This window comes from Ailuropoda melanoleuca, chromosome 12, assembly GCF_002007445.2.
Source record: "Ailuropoda melanoleuca isolate Jingjing chromosome 12, ASM200744v2, whole genome shotgun sequence".
Taxonomy (NCBI): Eukaryota; Metazoa; Chordata; class Mammalia; order Carnivora; family Ursidae; genus Ailuropoda; species Ailuropoda melanoleuca.
Window position 1 is genome coordinate 19541413 of NC_048229.1, and position 18584 is coordinate 19559996.

Sequence of the window (18584 nt, forward strand, 5' to 3'; positions counted from 1 at the left end):
TGGGAGGGTCACAGGCTCCTTGACTCTGTCTCTGAGGGTGGAGCCTGGGAATCTGCATCTCTAAAAAGCTCCCAGGTATTTTCATATATTCAAGTTTGAGAATCACTGCTCTGGGCCTCATTCTCTCATCTAGGCTAGATTAGAGATTTTTCAAACCCGGCTGCATCCTTGCTTGGAAGAATGCCAGGGTTTTGCAGAGGGACAACAGAGACCCCCAGGTAGATGGGTGTGAGGCCCAGAGTGAAGGGGAAATCCAAAGGCAGGACTCGGGGTCCCGGTTCCTACTTGCTTTATCTCTTTTGCCTCTAAGAGTCTACAGAATTCTCAAAAGCAAGTTTAAAACCAGTAAGATCTATATTAAAAACCACTTCTAGTGAAACTAAATGAATCTCCAAATTACTCTTTTTTTTTTTTTAATTATCATTGGGCTTTAAACATGATTGTTTTACAAACTTAATTGGTTTTGGATTCTCTTGTTTGGGATTTAACATAAGGTTGCTTTAATTTAATTTTAAGCTCTGGCAAAAGGTTTCCATAGAGATTTGGATATTTTTCCTGCCAAGCCGCCGACAGGCCATTTCTGTAAATTTAGTGCTACATGGGCACTATAGAATGTATATTTTGGTCCATATGTCATAACTAATCTCAATATTTCTAATTCTTAATTATAAAACATGATTGGAGATCTTTGGGCAAAGTTGATGTTTGACTCTTACTCTCATCTTGTCTTCACCTGGTCCTCCTTTGCTCTCAGACAAGTCCCTTAACCTTCTTGTAGCGGACCCCTTTCTCTGGAAAGTTCTCTCCTTTCCCAGACCCTCTTATCATCTCCACAGGGTCAGGAGAATGGGCACCTGTGTGGTGCAATTGTCACCCTGCTCTGTCCCTGCAGTCGCTCCCTGACTTGACTCAGCTGGGCCATCACAGCATCTCCCTTGAGGACCTGTGCTTGGGTCCAAGGACAGTCTGTCAGCCCCTTCATGTGGCTGGGCCTGTGACTGTTGACCTTGGAGCCATAGTCAGCCATCTTGAAAAATAGACTGAGTATCAAAAAGGCATAATGAGGGGCGCCTGGGTGGCACAGCGGTTAAGCGTCTGCCTTCGGCTCAGGGCGTGATCCCGGCATTATGGGATCGAGCCCCCACATCAGGCTCCTCCGCTATGAGCCTGCTTCTTCCTCTCCCACTCCCCCTGCTTGTGTTCCCTCTCTCACTGGCTGTCTCTATCTCTGTCGAATAAATAAATAAAATCTTAAAAAAAAAAAAGGCATAATGAAGAGAGAGAAGAATGAGTTGTAAGTGTGGAAAGAAGCAGAAACAAAAACCTCAAAGGCTTCGTAATGACTGACTCTGTGCCTTTGGTTCCATGAGACACCACTGCTCAGTTACAAGTTACTTTCTGCTTGGGGTGCCCTGGTGGCTCAGCTGGTTAAGCATTTGACTCGTGGTTTTGGCTCAGGTCATGATCTCAGGGTTGTAAGAACAAGCCCCACATCAGGCTCTATGCTCAGTACAGAGTCTGCTTGAGATTCTTTCCCTCTCCTTCTCTCTCCCTCTCTGCTCCTCCCCCTCTCCCCCCACTCTCTCTCAAATAAATAAATAAATAAATAAATAAATAAATAAAATGTTTTTTTTTAAAGAAGTTACCTTTTGCTTTTTTGTTTAAGCTAATGAAGGATGATTTCTGCCACTTGCAATTATATAATTGATATGCTCTGAAAAATATGAATCCAATACAATTCACAGTATTATAAGAATCAATTTAGATATTTATGAGTATGCCATGGAAGTACTAACTCTAATTTATCTTATGGTATTATTATTATTATTATCTGAGTCTCCCTTTCCCCCTTTGGATTAAAAACACTGTATTTGTTGATAAGATTTAATATCCCAAAGTTATTCTTTTATTTGGAATAAGGTATTGAAGGCAGGAGGAATTTTCAAATGCATAGAGGGTGGGGAGTTTGAAATGCAAATATTTTCAAGTAAGAGTCACATGCTTGAAAAAATAATTGAGCACTTTATGTGTTTCAGGAAAGGTGCCAGGAATATTATTCACTGCTTTCTTGCCTGCTCTGAGTCAGGAGCAGGGCTGGGGACTTGTGTAGTTCAGGCCCCGAAGGAACTTACGGGCAAGCGAGGAGCAGGTAGCCAGGCAGTTACGCTGTGTTCTAGGTGCTAGAATGGGAGGAAGGACGGGAGAAGGCTGCAGAGGAAGGCATCTGACCCAACTCAGGAAAGACTTCCTGGAAGCAATGATACTTAAACTAAAGAATGGAGAGGATGGATAGAAATCAGAGAAGGGAAAGAGTTGTACAAGAGAGAAGAGCGTGCTCAGTGGCCTAAAGGTAGAGGAGGGCATGACACACCCCTGGCACTGAGCAATCGAGGTGAGCACTGAGCACTGATGAGGTGAACAGGGCCAGAGCACGCAGGACTTGTGGGCCACGCCAGGGAGCCTGAACTTGACTCTGAGGCCCTCTGGAGCCGCTGGAGGATACTCTGGAAAGATACCTCTGGCCAGGGTGGAGAATGTGTGGCAGGGCCCAGGTCTGCAGGAAGGCAAGGCCGCTGCAGTAACCAGGGTGAGAGAGGAGGGTGCCCTGGAATCTGCTTTAGGAGAGAAAGACTGGTTGAGAGGGATGCAAGGAATTCCTTTGAGATATATATAACATCCCACTGATTTCACTTGTTCCTCACTTGTAAAGAATTATTGTCTCTATTTTACAGGTGTGGCTCAGCTCACACACTTGCCCAAGCTCAGAGAGCCATCAAATGGTGCCAAGGTGTGGGGGGTAATAGACTATTAGGCCAATGCCAGCTCTTAGCATCTCAGCACATACTGCTCCCTCATAGGACTCAGAGAGATGAGATGCAGAGTAAGTGAGGTTAATTGTGGGAGAAGAGGTCTAGGGTCAAGGCATGAATGGTTATCCAGGAGAACAGGCCTGGGCGTTGTGTTGCTTCGAGGAGTCCTGGGAGAATGGGAGGTATGGGGACAGCGGGCAATGGGGGTTTCAGGAGAGGAGCCTTCAGACAGGGTTCGAGGGACACCAAAACCAAACACTATTTAACAGGATCATTTAACAGATGGGTATGCCTTGGAGAGATAACCTTTGAATGTGGCATATGGCGCTACAGGAGAGGGGGACAAAGTGTGGAGGACAAGGGACACTAAAGGTGAGGGGAGAGCAAGGCCACAGTGCACCCATCACAGCACTCAGACCCAGGCTCTATATCAACGTGTGATCTGCGGCAGTCAACACAATATCTCTGGGCTGGGAAGAATGGTCCCAACCCGCCCCACGACACAATTGTGAAACTTGGGAAGCACTTTGTAAATCCTAGGTAAAGGTGAGTTCTATATTGTCCTGAGTCATACTTATTATAGTCTGGTCCTCGCCACACACTTTTCCCCAGATCTTCAACCCCTCCCTTGAAGGAGTCTCTGTGAATCTGAGAGAAGTGGTGGCAAGGCTGTTGGTTGGAAGAGCTGACCGATTCCCTGTCCCAATACCTTCTTGTTCCCCTAGGACTAGAAGATTCTGACAGAAAGAAGTAAAACTAGTTTTCAAAACACAAGAAAAAGGAAGGGAATACAGATTTGATCTGTTTTAGGTCGAAGGAAAATTTCATCTTATCCATTTGTCTGCCGGGTCCTGGATCTTAAATTTCAAACAGCTCCTACCTGCAGTAGCTCCCAGAGGACCTAGCACCAGTGACTGTGAGTAAAAGGTAATTTAAAGGGAAAAAAGGGGGTGCAGTGGATTTAGGGGCTCAAGTTAGTGAGTTCTGGTTTCCAAAAAAAGCCAAATTTGACTTAGCAATTGAGATACACCTGATTTTCTGGTAGCACAACTCAAGTTAGAACATTGGACAGGAAGTTCGACAGAGCAACTCAGTTGCATGCAAACTCCAGAAGGTACTTATTATGGAAATTTATGTGCATGTGTAAGTAATTCCCAGGGGTGCCTGGCTGGCTCAGTTGGTGGAGCATCTGATTTTTGACTGTGGCTCAGATCATGATCTCAGGGTTGTGAGATCGAGCCCCATGTTGAGCTCCATGCTGGGCACAGAGCCTGCTTAAGATTCTCTCTCTCCCCCTCTCTGCCCCTACCCCCCTCTCCCTCTCTTAAATAAATAAATAAATAAATAAATAAATAAATAAATAAATAAATCTCAATTGAACCAATAAAGTAATAATCAAAAATAAAAAGTCTTAGGGACACCTGGGTGGCACAGCGGTTAAGCGCCTGCCTTCGGCTCAGGGCGTGATCCCGGCATTATGGGATCGAGCCCCACATCAGGCTCTTCCGCTATGAGCCTGCTTCTTCCTCTCCCACTCCCCCTGCTTGTGTTCCCTCTCTCACTGGCTGTCTCTATCTCTGTCGAATAAATAAATAAAATCTTTTAAAAAAGTAAAATAAAAAGTCTTAGAAGAAAAGAAAAGAAAAAAGAAGAGAAAAGAAATTCCCAGAGAGCGTCCTTTGAAAAGGTCAGCCCTTGGCCCCCCTCTCCACTTCCTCACCAGCAAATGGGTAACACAGCTCAAGGAAAGAGTGAGAATTGGTGCAACTGTGTTTCTAATTCGATGACTTGTTTTTTTCAGAGATGGGGGTCGTTCTTTGACTTTCCCTTTTGAATATTGTTTTCTGTTTCTGCCTCTTTAATTAGAGCTAGAAACTCAGTTAATGAGGAAAAAAAGAGAATCAGTCTTTTCAAGCCAATTTCCTTGTGTTCCTGAGAGGTTTTGAGGTTAGGTCAGCACATATCTGGGCTGTTTACCTCTCTGGCTATTAACAGATGGCATGTGACTTGGCGAAAAGCTGTCGTTGACCATGGCAATGACCACTACTGTCTTGGCTTCAGAGACTGCTCTTTAATGCCTTGGCATATAATCACACTTTTGTTTAACAGGTAAATGGGGTTTTTTTGAACATTTGTTATTATTATTTTTGCAAAACCTATCAAAGAAAGAGAAAGCAGCCATGCCAGGGTATGATTAGAGGCCACTGTGCCGTATCAAGGACTTCAGGTTTCCTGTTGACTAGCCTACATTTTTCTTTGCACCAAGACTCACCAGCCCCCGCCCCGCCCCTAAGAAAACTGAACAATAAGAAGTAGAGACAACATAAAGTGCTTTCATGGGGAAAGTCACGCTATGTTTCTAGGCTACAGCCCTTTTTTCAGGTCTCTTGAAAGAAATCATGCTGAGTCCATTTTCAAGGAAGCTCTTTGAGCTTGGGGAAATAATGCATCTACTAAGTCAGCAGCCCCCACCCCACCAATCGTGGCAAATGCTTCCAGACTTGGCTGGGCTGGTATTTACAAAGGAGACTATGAAAATTGTTTGAATGGTTAATCAAATTAGTATCTTTCTGTGGGAGAATATTCACAAGGTATAGCTAACTGAAAAGAGAGAGATTCTATTAAATTCAGTGCTTTTGTATACACACACACACACTAAGGAAACACACTCTAATGCTATAATGGCTGGGGGGACTATGGGTAAATTTTTCTTCTTCATACTTGGTTTATTTTGTCACACTTTTTACCATAAGCAGGTATAATATTCATAGTAGAGCATGGTGTTTTGCTAAAGGCACAGACTTTGGCGCCAGACTGCCTGGTTCAAATCCTGGTTCTACCACTTCTTGAGGTGACATTAAGCATATTACTTAATTTCTCTGTGCCTCATATTCCTCTCATAGTATTGTTATGAGAATTAAAGAGTTAATGTGTACAAAGTGCTAGCAAATGTCTAACACATAGTAAGCACTATCTAAGTATTTGTTAAATCAAGAAAACAGTAATTTTTAATTTAATCAAATTGTGGCTAATTTTCTCTGGAATGTTATTGGCCATATTTCTATAGCGTTCATATTTTATAAGTGTTGCTGAATTGAGGATACATATATCCCTATGCCTATGTTTGTCCTCAACTGATATAGTTAGGGTGGATGCATGACGTTTGACGGGTAGCTAAAATTCTTCAAGTTATTTGCCAGGTCATGACAAAGAGCAGGGATTTCCCAAGAGTATACTATGACCACCCCCCCCATTTGGTCATAACTGAATTACGGCAAGCCTAATTCTCTCCTAAACCGCAAGTTATACTATCACAATTTGATTCATGACATTCACAGAACTGGAAGGATCCTTGACCTTTGGTAAATTCTGCCCCCTTGCCCAGGTTGAAATGCCCTGGGTAAACCTGTGTTCAGTGATACGTGCTTCACTTCCTCACGTAGGCCTGGGAGGAGCAGAGGGAAACGAGAACCGGCTTTGTGGTAGATAGTCAAATAATTGTGAAATTGTTAATGACTGATAGGAGAAGTCAAAGGATATAATGACAAGGCAGAAAGAGTTCAGAAGGATCTTCTCCCGACATCAAGAGTATCTACACAAAAGCAAATCCATAAACTTATACATGTTGTCTTACAGACCAAAGAGCTCATTTTTTAAAAAAATTTTATTTATTTATTCGACAGAGATAGAGACAGCCAGCGAGAGAGGGAACACAAGCAGGGGGAGTGGGAGAGGAAGAAGCAGGCTCATAGCGGAAGAGCCTGATGTGGGGCTCGATCCCATAACGCCAGGATCACGCCCTGAGCCAAAGGCAGACGCTTAATCGCTGTGCCACCCAGGCGCCCCCAAAGAGCTCATTTTAATTTTGTAATAAAAAATGTGTTGGTGAGGTGAAACCCAAGAACTGACAGAAATAAACTGGAAAGAAAGAAGCACAGAAAGGAGGGTGCCTCCTGCCTGTGGGTGGGAGGACAAGATGGTACTGAAAATCCTATAAAACCACATTGATGCTGTTTCCTTTGAGCCAAGGGAAAAATAGTCTAGGAAAAGGAAACTCCAAATCTCTTGTTTACCCAGCTGTCTGTACAAAGTGAATTATTCATGATTAAATGTGAATAATAAACCTATGCAAATATTTGTTGTATTCTCAATATTAAGGAGGTTGGGGGAGTAGCAGGAAATGAAGTCACTTTTAAGTAATTTAGTCAACCATCTTCTTTAGAAATATATCAAGAAAATACATTTTAATTGTTATTTATATATTATCCCCCCCTCAAGAAGAAAAGAGGTTGTTTTTTTCTTTAGGAGGCTATGTAAGTCCTATTGGAAATGACAATCTAAAGCTTTTTTCTTAGTATCATGACATTTATATAATTTCCTTAGAAACTAATTGTGAAAGTTTTTTTTTTTTAATTTCTGCCTTTGGAGGGTTAAAAGGCTTACAGCAGAAGTTCTTGTATAATGGGAAACCTTAACTGACAAGTTTCCAAGTGCCTGCTGCTTACTGTAAATTCTTACCTATAAATTTCAGTTATAGGTTTTTTATAAAGGGAATATTACAATAATACTGATACCTGGCAGTGTTAAAACGTTTCTTTCTGGTTACAGAATTGGTTTAACAGTTTCCATCAGAACTGTTAGCCCTTTAGCTAGAAGTAGGTTAGATTTTATGTAGCTTGTCCGTTCTAAGAAACTCTTAAAACCCAAGCAATAGCAGGTAGTGAAAGGCGTTTTATCATCCTACAACCTCTAGCTTTTTCAAAGTTACTTTGCACAGTGTGTCATCACCATACTTTCTTAAAGAGTTCCTAGTATGCAAATGGCTGTTCTATGTATTCTGTAATTGTAAATGAATTTCATTAATCTGAAAAAAAAACAGAACTTTCCCCTGAGCCCCATCCTTAAGGCTGAGTTCATTCTGAAGGAAGCCCATGTTCCAGGTAACCACAGACTAGGTTCAGATGAATCTCACTTTTGCTTCATAATAAACTCAATGTCGGGACAAGAGGCCAGAGGACTGGTCTGGTCTCCCTTGGCTCTTGAGGATTAGGCTCTCTCTAGAACCACTGATGAACAGGCTAGCCCTCCAAGGGAGCTCTCCAAGCAAACCCAAAGCCCAAGCAGAGTGATTCCAGGCACCGTACCCGATTTAGAGGAGACTGTCCCCACCCACTGCTTCTGCCTCATGGTTGTTAAAAATCCTAGGTGGGTCATCACCCACATTTTGCAGCTAATGAAACAGAGGAAGAGAGATAAATGCCTTGTCCAGAAATAAAGGGAAAACCAAGATTAAAATACAGAATTTGACTAAGAAATATCTAGTAAATTCCCCACATTATCCTACCCTGCACCACCCTCCCCAATCAACCTACAAACCAAAGACTTGGTGATTTACCAGTAACAAGCACAATTCCTAGCACTACGTTTAATCTGCCATTATCTTTTTCTTCTGGTATTGTTATTTCTGGGGATTTGGACAGTGGGAGATGGACCAGACAGAGGAATAAAAGACCAGAGAGTCATCTAATCTACTCCCCAGGCTTCAGGCACCCTGCACTGAAACCAATCCAGACTTCCAGAAAAGATAATTCTACCACCTTCTCTCAAATTCAGATCACACTGACTGCATCCCAAGCCCATTCTCTTTTATTCTATGTTGACAGGAGGTAACTATTTTCTTATTAAAATAAACACATTAAAATTGCATTGTAAGGTTAATTGGCAATGTTAATAAGTGGCAAACATAGGCCTCAAATAAGAGTTGGCAGTGGTAATAAAAATTTTGAAATGTTTGGAAAAACATGATCTGTATTTAATAAAACCCCATCGGTGAGTGAAAATTGGCTTCATTATTAATATTTCCCCCACCCTGTTTCTCTTAGAATCTGCAGTTGTCTTAGCGAACTTGCCTCTCACTTTATAGGAACTTGTCTGCATTATGATTTAGTTAGTGCCTTCTTTCTCATACTGTTACAGCTGGGGAGCCATTTCATTATGCTGGTGAGTTTCTGAACCTGTAATGCAATTAATTCCTTTAATAGGCTCCTCCTTAGGGAAGGCCCATTAGTAGACATTGCGAGGAATTAACATCTTAGTCCAGGAGAAAAGCTCTTTGGGGGCAGCAGTGAAACAGATAAATCTTTGTTGAGAGATGTGGCCAGGGGACTTAACCACATTCCTTGCGGTTTCAGAATGACATGCATATTCTGGGACCCATAGATAGGCAGAGATAGTTGTCATTCTCAGTAATGCCCTGACCACACCAGTTCTTTAACATAAAGAAGGAGTTCTGAATGTTATAATTTCTTAGAAGAAAGCAGGATGGCTGGTGTGCACTGAAGGCAGGGGAATGAAACTGCCCACTGCCTGCCTATGCCTATGAGAAAAGGCTACTAGTCATTTAAAGCACACTTGAAGGCTGCTAGACAAATCCATTTTATATTAATCTACTAAGGATTTTATTCCCTCCTTGATCTTGTGAAATAGTAATGAAGTCCTTCTGTTGGAGTTTGAGTATTTTCTTGTTTATTTTCACATATGGTCTCTGGAAGCAGATCTTTGGGTTCAACATTCTGCCTCTGCTATTTACTAGCTGGGTGACCTTGGCCATGTGGTTTAACTTCTCTGTATCTTAGGTATCTCCTCTGAAATTGAGATAACGGCGGTACCTTCCACACTTGGTTTTGGAGAGGATTAAATGAATGAGCACATGTGGGTGCTTGGTAGAGTGTCTGGCCCAGAGTAAGCACCCTTGATGTTGACTAATATGGTGATCAGTTCTGCTGAGTGGAGGTCCCACCGTGCCACGTAGGCCCGAAACACAGAAGCTGAAAAACTCTGACAAAGCAGAGGAGTGGGCGTGTGGGCCCAGGGAGGGGCACTAGCTACAAAAGGACGTGAGGGAACTTCTGGGAGTGACACAAAATGCTCTATATCTTGATTATGGTGGCGGTTACCCTGGGGTAAGGTTAAAAAAAAAACCCACTCAAACAATTCTTTCCCTGACAAACTCTTTTTTTTTAATGTACTAGTCCAGACCCCAATCGCTCTGCATCTGGGTTAATGTGAAAGTCTCCTGGTTGGTTTTCTGTCTCTGAGCTCTTCTCTAATTCCTCCTTAACGTGCCCACGCTCACACCCTTTGGAGCTCCTTCAGTACACAAGCCGAGAATGGTGTATGTTGCCATTTGTTTAATAAAGAGGGAAAGAAATGAATGTGCATATGCTAGTGTGTTTACTTATTTATGCCTAAAAAGGTCTGGAAAGATATATGAGAAAGGGTTATGTTAGTTACCCTATGAGGAGGGGAGCTGGGTGGCTGGGGACAGGGGTGGGAGGGATGTTTTTCATTATACAGCCTTTTGTTCCTTTTGAATTTTAAATCATGTGGATGTATTACCTAATCAAAAATAAATAAATAAAACGTAGAAAATAATAAGAACCCTGCCAGGTTCATCTATTCATTCAACAAGTATTTACTGGGCACCTACCACTTGCAAGGCATATAGCAGAGTTAACGTGTCCACGCCATCGCCATCGTTGTGTTTCATCAGCAGGGTCCTTCATAAACAGTGCGTCATCGGCCCTGTCTGCTTGGTTAGCTTTACGGCTTGCTTATAGGAGATAGAAAGTGCACCGGTTAATTACAGCAGTCACAGCTGGCATATGATTTAGGAAAAAAAACAGGTCAGGGTGAATTATGCCACAAAGGGTCCCCTTCCACATACTGAAAAGACATAAAAAGCTATAGCGTAGCCAGGGTATCAGATAATACCTCATAACTAACAAGTACTGGGCATTAATTTTCCAAGTGCCAAGCATTCTTCTAAGCCCTTTACCTGTATGAACTCACATCTCATAATAACTTCGGGATGAAGACACTATTATTGCCCCATTTTACAGATGAGTAAATTGAAGTACAGAGAGAACAAATAACTTGCCCAGAGTTGCAAAACGAGTAAGCAGGATGATCAGGGTTTGAACCCAGGCAATGTCTGACTCCAGAACCCTCCGTTTTAACCACTTTACTGCTTTTTGGGAAAAGGATTTATAAAATGTCCCTTTGCTCCAAAACATCTGTTGAAATTCTACCATTAATAAAAGCGTCACAGGGCACCTGGGTGGCTCAGTCAGTTGAGCGGCCGACTCTTGGTTTTGGCTCAGGTATCCATCTCATGGTCCACGCTCAGCAGGTAGTCTGCTGGGGTTCTGCCCGCCCCCCTCAAATAAATAAATAAATAAATCTTCTTTAAAAATGAAAGTGTCATAGAATTTTACAGCTGGACGAGATCTCAGTACTCACTGGATTCCATTCTTATCCAAAGGGACGACATCCTGGACTACTTGGCTTGAACACCTCGAGTGATGAGGAACTCATTACAGCCAGAAGCAGTCACCAGCTGACATCCCTAATTATTAACAGAAACATTAAAATGTCCATTGCCTTCCATGTGCCAGGCACTTTTCTAGAGCATGGCATAGAAATTCTTCAATATGCCGGGCCCAAATCTGCCTCGCTGCAAGGTTATGTACTACTCTTTGGAACAACACAGATTGTGTCTATGGTTCCCTGCATGTCATGACAGCCCCATATATATTTGAAGACAGCTACAAAGTTCTCCTTAGACTTTCTTCTTTGCTGTTTATTCAATCTGTTCTTAGATCGCGTTCCCTAGGTGAGATTCATTTTTCTTGTTAACAAGCTTCTGTTTTAAAATGCAAATGTGGGAGGGCAGCACATTAAACCTAATCTTTTTTTCGAAAGATTTTTATTTGAGAGAGAGAGAGAGAGAACACAAGCAGGGAGGAGGGGCAGAGGGAGAGGGAGAAGCAGAGCCCCCAGCTGAGCAGGGAGCCCAATGTGGGGCTCGATCCCAGCACCCTGGTCATGACCTGAGCCAAAGGCAGCCGCTTAACCGACTGAGCCAGCCAGGCACCCCACATTAAACCTAATCTGATGCTTCCCTGCCATTGAACTGTCTTGAGAGAAAGGTAGTTTCGATCTGGGGAAAGGAGAGGGGAGGGTGCACTGCTAGCACAGGTCTGAATGGGGTGTTGAAGCAGAATCTCCAGGTGGGCAAAAAGCAGCGCAGTGACCGTGAGCTCCTGAGACTAAGGAAGGGGACATGCCAAATAGCAAAAATGAGAACACCTGTTTAACACTGGCTCTATGCATGCTGGGCAATCAGCTTTCATCACCTTGCTTAATCCTCACAATAGGATCACTAGGTAGGGACCATCATTATCTACATGTTACAGATTGAGTAATCCGAGGGCTAGAAGGTGAAACAACTTGTCTAGAAAAAAGCAGTCTGGTTTGAAGCCAGCAGCTTAGGCTTTTCCTATACTACTTTGAGAAAAGGAAGATGAATACCTAACTTGGCCCGCTTACCCCAAAACTGATCAGTAATTATCTAAATGGAACTCAGAAGGCCGAGACTTCCGCAGCCTTAAGGAGTTCTGCAATACCCAAATAATGACCCCCAGAAGTCCACACTTTCACAGGGTTCTATCCCTAAGTATTTCAGTCCCTAAGGAATGTTCAATGTTCCATCAGTCTGTCTTAGATGTTTCTGACTATCTCAGTCAGCCTTCCCCTCACCCCCCGGCAAGAGGAAACCCCTATACTGCTGAACCTCATGGCACAATTAAGACCAGACTGAAATGTTTAATGAGACTTTTTTCCAGGATTCCCTATTGAGCAAGTCTCACGTGCAATTTCCAGCCAGGCTGCAGGGATCAGTTTACCCATCACCTACCACATGGTCAGCCAGTAGTTCTTGTGAGCCCTCCACTTCCTACAAAAGTCAGTCTCAACAACTGTGACAATCCCAGAAGGTAAAGCCTTATTCGCACAGATGTAATGCACCCAAGGAGAAGCTACACGACTAGATTAGTTATCTCAAGCCTCTCCATTTCAGGATAGGATCTTGGCTTTACCATCACATAACCCAAGAGTCCATTAATTAAGGCCATCAAGGGTGTCCTCATCCCTTACAGAAACTGAAAGCTGCATAGCAAGTCTCAGCTATGGCCTTATTACACAACATACAATCATAGTTAAAATATTGTTTTTTTAAAAACATATAAACTAATAATTTCTGAAGAGTATACATTTGGGGGGTGCCTGGGTGGCACAGTCAGTTAAGCGTCCAACTCTTGGTTTTGGCTTGGGTTGTGATCTCGGGGTTTGTGAGATCTCACCCCGTGTCAGGCTCCACACTCAGCATGGAGTTTGCTTGGGTTTCTCTCTCCCTCTCCCCTTCCCGCTTGTGCTCTCTCTCTCTCTCTAAAATAAATAAATCTTAAAAAAAAAAAGAAGATGCATTTGAGATAAACAAAGTCATTTTCTCACTTGCGTAGAATCTAGATTCATACAGTGCAGAGGACCTTGCCTTAACTCTTACAAGCAGTATGTTGAGCCTCAGTTTATCATCTGGATCTTCCTTCTGAATGGTGATGATTATAACTGAAAATTATTTGTACTATAAGAATCTGTGGAGGGGCGTCTCAGTGGCTCAGTCGTTAAGCATCTGCCTTCAGCTCAGGGCGTGATCCTGGTGTTATGGGATCGAGCCCCACATCAGGCTCCTCCACTGGGAGCCTGCTTCTTCCTCTCCCACTCCCCCTGCTTGTGTTCCCTCTCTCTCTGGCTGACTTTCTGTCAAATAAATAAATAAATAAATAAATAAATAAATAAATAAATATCTTTAAAAAAAAAGACTCTGTGGAAATCTTGAAAGATCCAGTATTATTGGATTTGCAACCACAATTGACAATTCTAAGATACACTGGAACTGGCTTTAATAGTGTTATTTTTAAAACACATACACAACTTTGAACTTGTGTGAATTCAACTTTGACACTGATGAACATTTCCAGCCTCTTCCTGGCAGAAGTGAGTTGGAGAATGAAAGAACCAGACACCAGAGGGACCTGCAAGAGGGGAAATGAAGGTGCGGTTTTGGTGCCTGGCTTCAAAGGCTAGCAGCAATCATGAGCCTAACCCCATCTCTTTCCAGCTAAACCAATTTTCTGTAAAGACAGAAAAACCCCAAACAGCTGAAATCAAATTTCCCCTGCATCACTTTTAATTTAACAATGTCCCAGTTTCCAAGCTGTCGTCATCTAGTCTTTGTAAGCGCACTGATGAACCAAGCACGGTCAGTGTGAGGGAATGGCTAGCGTGATACAGTTCAGACTCCCCGGCTCGGGGTCTAAGTTTTCATTCTTTTCACTGAAGTTCCAGCTCCTTGATGAACTTGTTTACTCATTCCATTATTATCTAAGGCCAGAAAATGAATAGACTAGAGAAAAGATTTTTCCTCCCAATAAATCATTCAATAAATAGAATTGAATACCCTCCCATCTTGATAGCTAGTTGCATACATGAACTCAGCTGTGCACAATCAGCTAGTTCACATTTTCACGGTTCTCAGATCCTCTTTTTTTTTTTTTAAGATTTTATTTTTAAATAATCTGTATACCCAACATGGGGCTTGAATTCACAACCCCGAGATCAAGAGTTGCATATTCTTCCGAGTGAGCCAGCCAGGTGCCCCTCAGATCCTCTTATAATAGCTCTCCTTCTCTTTGTGCCTGTGCCCAGCCACCAGCATGGCTGAGACACACACACACACACACACACACACGCACACACACGCACACTGGATATACACATTCCACCTTCTGGCATTGATAAAAGACTGTTCCTTTGGGGCAGGATGGGTATTTATAATAGAGACCATAAAATCACTATAGAAATTTTCTAGACAAGTTCAGATTCTAGACTTTGACTTGACATCTCTTAGGCTAAGTTATGAAAATTAAAAATATAGATTGAGAGTCAAATTCTCCTTTTAAACAAAATGATTTCTCCTGAAATCCAGATTGACTAATTACTCCATATAACTAATCTGTTTCGAGATAAGGACTCCTAGAGTCTTTGTAAAGCTCCTTTGCATTCAAACATTTATAGTGGAGGTATGTTCACTACCTCATTAGCAGCCCATTTCAAAATTTTGGCAGCGTGTGGAGTTAAAAAGTTCCTCCTTATACTGAGCCAGATTGACCTCCTGTAGCTTTCACCAATTTGGTCTTAGATCTACTCTCTGGAGAGACACAAAATAGACTTAATCCCTCTACTAGACAGCTAATCTCTTCATATGATTCTCTTAAAAGAATTGTGGTGACTCAGGCTACAATTCTATCAAGGATATAATAAACCCAATACCTTTCCCTCCTCCTTGCAGTGGCAGAGTAAGCCTATGTGAGTATATTTATCATGCTGGGAGAGGGGGAAAGGCTCCTCCCTGGCAGGCCCTGGATCAGTCTGGCAAAGTGTAGTGCTGGACAGGCAGGCTTTCTCAGATTTTCCCCTCTGTTATGATAACCCACAGCCTTCAGTTGGCTAAAGTACTTGTCTGGTCCCAGAGATTCTCCTCTTAGTCTGGGTCAGAGGTCCAGCGTTCTCTTGTGTGCATTAGAATACTGGGAGTTCTCCACAGGGCCCCACCCCCTGAAATTTTGATTTTGGAGAAATGAAACAGGCACAGTAATCCATATTTTAATGAGCACTCCAGGTGCAGATGTCCTTACTTCATTTGAAGAAACACCAAACTAAGTGAGGGGAAAAAAAAGATGAGTAAAAAAAAATACCTTGTGTTTTGATTTTATTTAACTGGAAAGCACATACATTCAACATTTAACCTATTGGTCCTATCCACTTAAATTAAATTATTAAATTCCACTTATTAAATAATAAAAACACTTTTAAGTCATTTATTATATGTCCAACACTAATCGTTAAGTTTATCAAAATTCTCCCAGAATAAGGAGGGAACTAATAACATTATCTGCAGGTTACAGACTGATAAACTGAAGTGTTTGTTGGGAAACATTCAACATGAGCCAGGCTCCTGCCCTGCAGCCTACCGCCTGTCTCAGGCGGCCAACAGAGCAGGGCACAGGGCCAGATTTGAGGAACTTTACAGGGAGAGTACATTTTGGTCCAACACTTAGCTGATCAATCTTGTGATTGGAGTTAACATAAAAATCACACCTGCATAAGCACCACCACATACATCCTATGCAATTCTGTGGGAATTCTAATAAAGCTATAGAGGGATTCCAGGACACAGGTTACAACAAGTTACAACATTTCACAGTAGACTAAATACCTGGGGAGTTTAGTTATGCAAAGAAAACCCTCCTTCCTTTAAGAACAACAGCGTATTTCTTTTCAAAATAGCTGCTGTGGTTCTTTTACAAATATAAATGGTGTCTTGTCTCTAACTCAGCCTTGAAGTAAAGCTATCCCAAGGCAGCCCTGGTGACCTTGTTTCCTTGTGGCAAAGTGAGCCCATGTCCTACCCAGTAATTTAGCACTTGGTAAACTGACTAAAAAAGTTGAGCAACAAATTTAGTAAAAGGTTTTGGTGATAGGAACTTACTTTCCTACTTAAGACACTTCAGGCATGTTTGTTGCAAAATAAAATTATTTTAGAGTAAATGCAGTGAAAGCATCTAACTTTCATTTTCTGTCAGGGATGAAGACTTTCACTGGTTCGCTGACCTTCCTCTTCTTCCTGGAGCTCTCAGAACTTTGCCGACTGTACGCAAAATTCATTCTTTGAATCTGTGAGAATCACCAGAGAGGCACAATTCAGCAGAGGTTTTGATGTCTGCACAAGACATATACAAGACAGGTAGGCCAAGCATTAATCCCTCTAGCTGCATAACGGATCCAAACCTGCTTTCCTGTGGGCTGGTTTGGCCCTGCTGCCAGTATCAGAGTCTGGTACTCCAAGTTTCAGGAGCTGAGGTCCCCTGGAGGCAGCCAGTTTCAGGGACAGTTTCTTGGCTCTCTTCAGTGAATTCAGCACATCCAACTCTTAAGGGAAGGGTTGTCAAGGTGTGGGGCCAACAAGGAGCAATTAAGGGTCAGGAGAGATCTAGGGCACTGATTGCTTTCGAAGCAAATATAACTGAGGTCCCAATTTCAGTTAGTAGAAACATACAGCCTTATCTTTTCTATCATATGTTCAGATTAATGAATTAGGAAGGACTCTGGACCTTCTTTCTGCTTGAATAGAAGTATATGTTATTGATTAAAGAGAAGTTAGTGAATCATCATAGATATATATTTTCCCTTTGGGTTCAGCTTTGGTAAAGATTTTAAAGCTTATTTTTGCTTAACTAAGTAAATAAATGGATGTATTATAATCTGTCAGACAATCCCTAATGCCTAGAATTCCAACAAACACATAGAGTTTTTATATTTTCCAGCCACTAGATGGGAGGAAAGGTTTTTCAATGCCCTCTGTTCTTTCTTTGGTAGGAAAATGGAATAAAACATACATTTTTAAGCAAGACTGATCAGAATATCTAGTAGAGTTACCAACATTATCCTTTTTTCTGTTACAGATATAGCTTATTGTTACTATTGATATGTTACTACTACAAAATAGTGGGAATGTCAATGAAACACTTAAGTACCATTTAGAAACAAAGATTCGGTCTACAAATGGCTAATTTCATCACTATCTTTTAGTTTTAGAAAACATTTGAATTCTGATCTCAGAAACCACAAATTCTCTGTGGCTTAAACTGACACATCGATTATATAGAACAGTAAAACTCTGAGAAAATAAATAGAGGTGCTCATCAAATAACGGGTTTGCTTAGATATGTAAAAGTTTGAAGTGGCCTGCTCTACAGGAAAAGAAATGGCACCATAAGACCCAAAGCACAAAAACCTATTTCTTTATCTAGGAAATGAATTTGTTACAGAGTGGCTGTAAGAAAAAGCACTTGGTAAAATTCAGCTTTTCTAGAAATGTTGCTTGGGCATGCTTTCCATTCAAATGAAATTTCCCTCACTTCAATCAAGTCTGGGTATACCGAGAAGAAAGGAAGATGGACGTACAAATCCTCAAATGACAAGTTGGTCTGATGGTTTAATACTTTTGTTTTCTTTTTCTTCTTTACTCAAAAGTAAACTGGAGTTTTATTACAAGTTTCAGAACTGTAAATTTATTGCAGTGAGTTAATCAAAACATCTTTAATAATGTATACAGTCTCAAGGCAACCAGTGAGGCCTGGGATCTCTCAATGGTTTATGGGAAACTAGGGTTCAAAAGCAAGTATGTGATCGGTCAGGGGCCACTTTCTAACACAGATGAATAATCTATATGAACTATATATACAAACAAATTTACCCATACAAACATTTTTTGGGTGTATTCCAACTGGCTGAGTTTGCGTATTTGATGCTAAAGCCAACCAGGCAAGCAAAGGGCCAGTGATCAGGCAGTCTAGACTGATTATCTGGGTGATTTGAGCAACAATGGGTGATCATCAAATGATTTCTAATGCATGTCATATTCTATTTTAAACAGATAGCCTTTAAAGTGTTCCTTATATATAGATTAACAAGAGGCTACTATGGTCCACTTACCAAAAGAGTCTCAGGAATATCTACACGAACATCTGAAAAGAGCTCTGAAGATGTTTTCTGCTCTATGGTATGTCGCTACTTTCCATTTTTTGGTTGGCAACATATTCTTTTGAGAAGCCAACGAGCAGGTTTTGCTTTAAGCACAGACAGGGTACCTAGCTGACTTGGTAGTAGTATTTTAAAACACGAGAAGAAGGGGTCCCTTCTTCTAAATTATTCCATTTATCATGTATTCCTTTATTCATTTACTAAAAAACAAATGTTTACTTGAATGTTCTCCCAGAGTTCTGTCTTTGACCATCTTTTCTCTTTCTCCAC

General features: G+C 41.7%; 1 protein-coding gene across 1 annotated transcript in view; it reads right to left on the minus strand.

Annotated features, from left to right (window-relative positions):
* Window positions 1-16021: 16021 nt before the first annotated feature.
* Window positions 16022-18584, minus strand: part of HORMAD2 (HORMA domain containing 2) — a 79618-nt gene continuing 77055 nt past the window's right edge. The window contains exon 11 of the mRNA XM_034638815.1: window positions 16022-16445. Coding sequence (XP_034494706.1) covers window positions 16341-16445 — 105 coding nt within the window. The 3' untranslated portion in view covers window positions 16022-16340. The remainder of the gene's footprint in view (window positions 16446-18584) is intronic.